This window comes from Dendrobates tinctorius, unplaced genomic scaffold (assembly GCF_039654945.1).
Source record: "Dendrobates tinctorius isolate UK_male_01 unplaced genomic scaffold, ASM3965494v1 ptg000129l, whole genome shotgun sequence".
Taxonomy (NCBI): Eukaryota; Metazoa; Chordata; class Amphibia; order Anura; family Dendrobatidae; genus Dendrobates; species Dendrobates tinctorius.
In genome coordinates, this window is record NW_027361797.1 from 1,113,326 (window position 1) to 1,114,971 (window position 1,646).

At 39.9% G+C, this 1,646-nt stretch overlaps 1 protein-coding gene across 1 annotated transcript; it reads left to right on the forward strand.

The window, feature by feature from the left end:
* The first annotated feature begins 287 nt into the window (after positions 1 to 287).
* Positions 288 to 1,177, forward strand: LOC141047615 (hemoglobin subunit alpha-2-like). Its single transcript, XM_073542762.1, has 3 exons — positions 288 to 444; positions 610 to 814; positions 946 to 1,177. Exons 1-3 carry the CDS (start codon positions 350 to 352, stop codon positions 1,072 to 1,074), a joined length of 429 nt encoding a protein of 142 aa, XP_073398863.1. The 5' UTR covers positions 288 to 349; the 3' UTR covers positions 1,075 to 1,177.
* Positions 1,178 to 1,646: the final 469 nt, after the last annotated feature.

Below are 1,646 nucleotides of genomic sequence, written 5' to 3' on the forward strand. Positions count from 1 at the left end.
GAACGTATTGATATGTAATAAACATGTCCCCAGCTTTATACCAGGAATATGTCATTTACATTTGTCGCTTACTCTTAAATTCCATGATTATTTTATTACAGTCTAGCTCCTTATTAGAGTTATCTCTAAAATTATTAAAACTCTTAAAACTAGGCTGGGCAGCTTTTTCCTGGAGTTGATCCAGGCAGTTGGGTGTGGAAGCTATGGTGGGCCCAGGAGGAGCTACAAGGTTGGCTGATCCAATAGATGAATCTGGAGGTGGGCACAGTAGTATCAGAACCCCATAAAAGGCTGAATTTAGGGAGCTTTCATCACTGGCGTGCATTGCTCACTCTACACCCAAGCAACCATGGCTCTCAACGCTGACGACAAAGCACACGTTCAGGCCATCTGGCCATCTGTAGCATCCCATGCTGAACAGTATGGAGGAGAAGCTTTGTACAGGTACATGTGGTTTCACTCATTTACTATGGGATATGGTGGGACGGGATGGGGTGGATTGTGGATTTTCAATGTTGAATAGTCCTCATTTCTGTTCTTACCATGCTGTTTGTAACCATATACAGACATGTATTTACTCAATCTTTTTTTTTTATTTATCCTTTTTAGGATGTTCCTTTCCAGTCCCCAGACCAAGACCTATTTCCCCAACTTTGACATGCACAAGGATTCTCCTCAGATTCTGGCTCATGGCAAGAAAGTTGTTAACGCCCTGACTGAAGCTTCAAAGCACATGGATGACATTGATGCAGCCCTGAGTAAGCTGAGTGACCTCCATGCCTACGACCTGAGAGTAGATCCTGGAAACTTCAAAGTAAGTTTGCCATATTTACCACTTGTGTAGTAGAACATTAATGCCATTAGTTTGCTACAGTATGGTTTCACACAGGACATTGAGTTATAGGGTGTTGCTAAAATGTATTCATGGGTTTCATTCCTTTGTAGATCCTGGCTCATCACATCCTGGTAACAATTGCCACCCACTTTCCTGACAAGTTTGATTGTCTCACTCATCAAGCTCTGGACAAGTTCCTGGCTGCCGTTGGGACCTGTCTGACATCCAAGTATCGTTAAATGTGTCGAGAATGACGGAGAATTCATCAACATCATAGACCTACCAATGGCTAATTGTCACATCTGATTGATAACCTGTGAAATAAAGTGGATTACATTTCAATTACTTGTCCCTTAATTTGTTGGTTATACTGGCTTTAATAGATGACAGTTTATCATGAAGGGGTAACACAGACAACCAATAAATACATTTTCTTCAATAAATAAAGCTCTCAGCATTACAGGGGAGATAGATGGTTCTCCCCATAGGGCACACTGGGGAAATGATCATAGTGAGAACATTAGGAGAAATAAAATAATGTCACATTGCTATACAAATGGTAAGACATAAATGGTCATCACTGGATAGAAATAGCTTACCATGTAAATCAACAGTACAACATGAACATGGATAAAATACAATATCAAGTGTGCTATATTCAACACCAGAGGTTGCAGAACATTACTATATCCACCACCACTACTACAGAACTTCTTTTTGATATTGATGAAGGTATTTCATAACAATCAATGGCAAAAAGAAAATTCAGTATATTTGTCAGAAAAAGTTTCTGCAGTAGCTGAGATGGAAT

Excerpts from the sequence above, each read along its gene's own strand:
- LOC141047615 (XM_073542762.1), top strand. The coding sequence starts at position 350 with ATGGCTCTCAACGCTGACGACAAAGCACACGTTCAGGCCATCTGGCCA. Across the intron at positions 445-609 it reads GGAGGAGAAGCTTTGTACAG|GATGTTCCTTTCCAGTCCCC; the intron begins GTACATGTGGTT and ends TATCCTTTTTAG. Across the intron at positions 815-945 it reads TAGATCCTGGAAACTTCAAA|ATCCTGGCTCATCACATCCT; the intron begins GTAAGTTTGCCA and ends ATTCCTTTGTAG.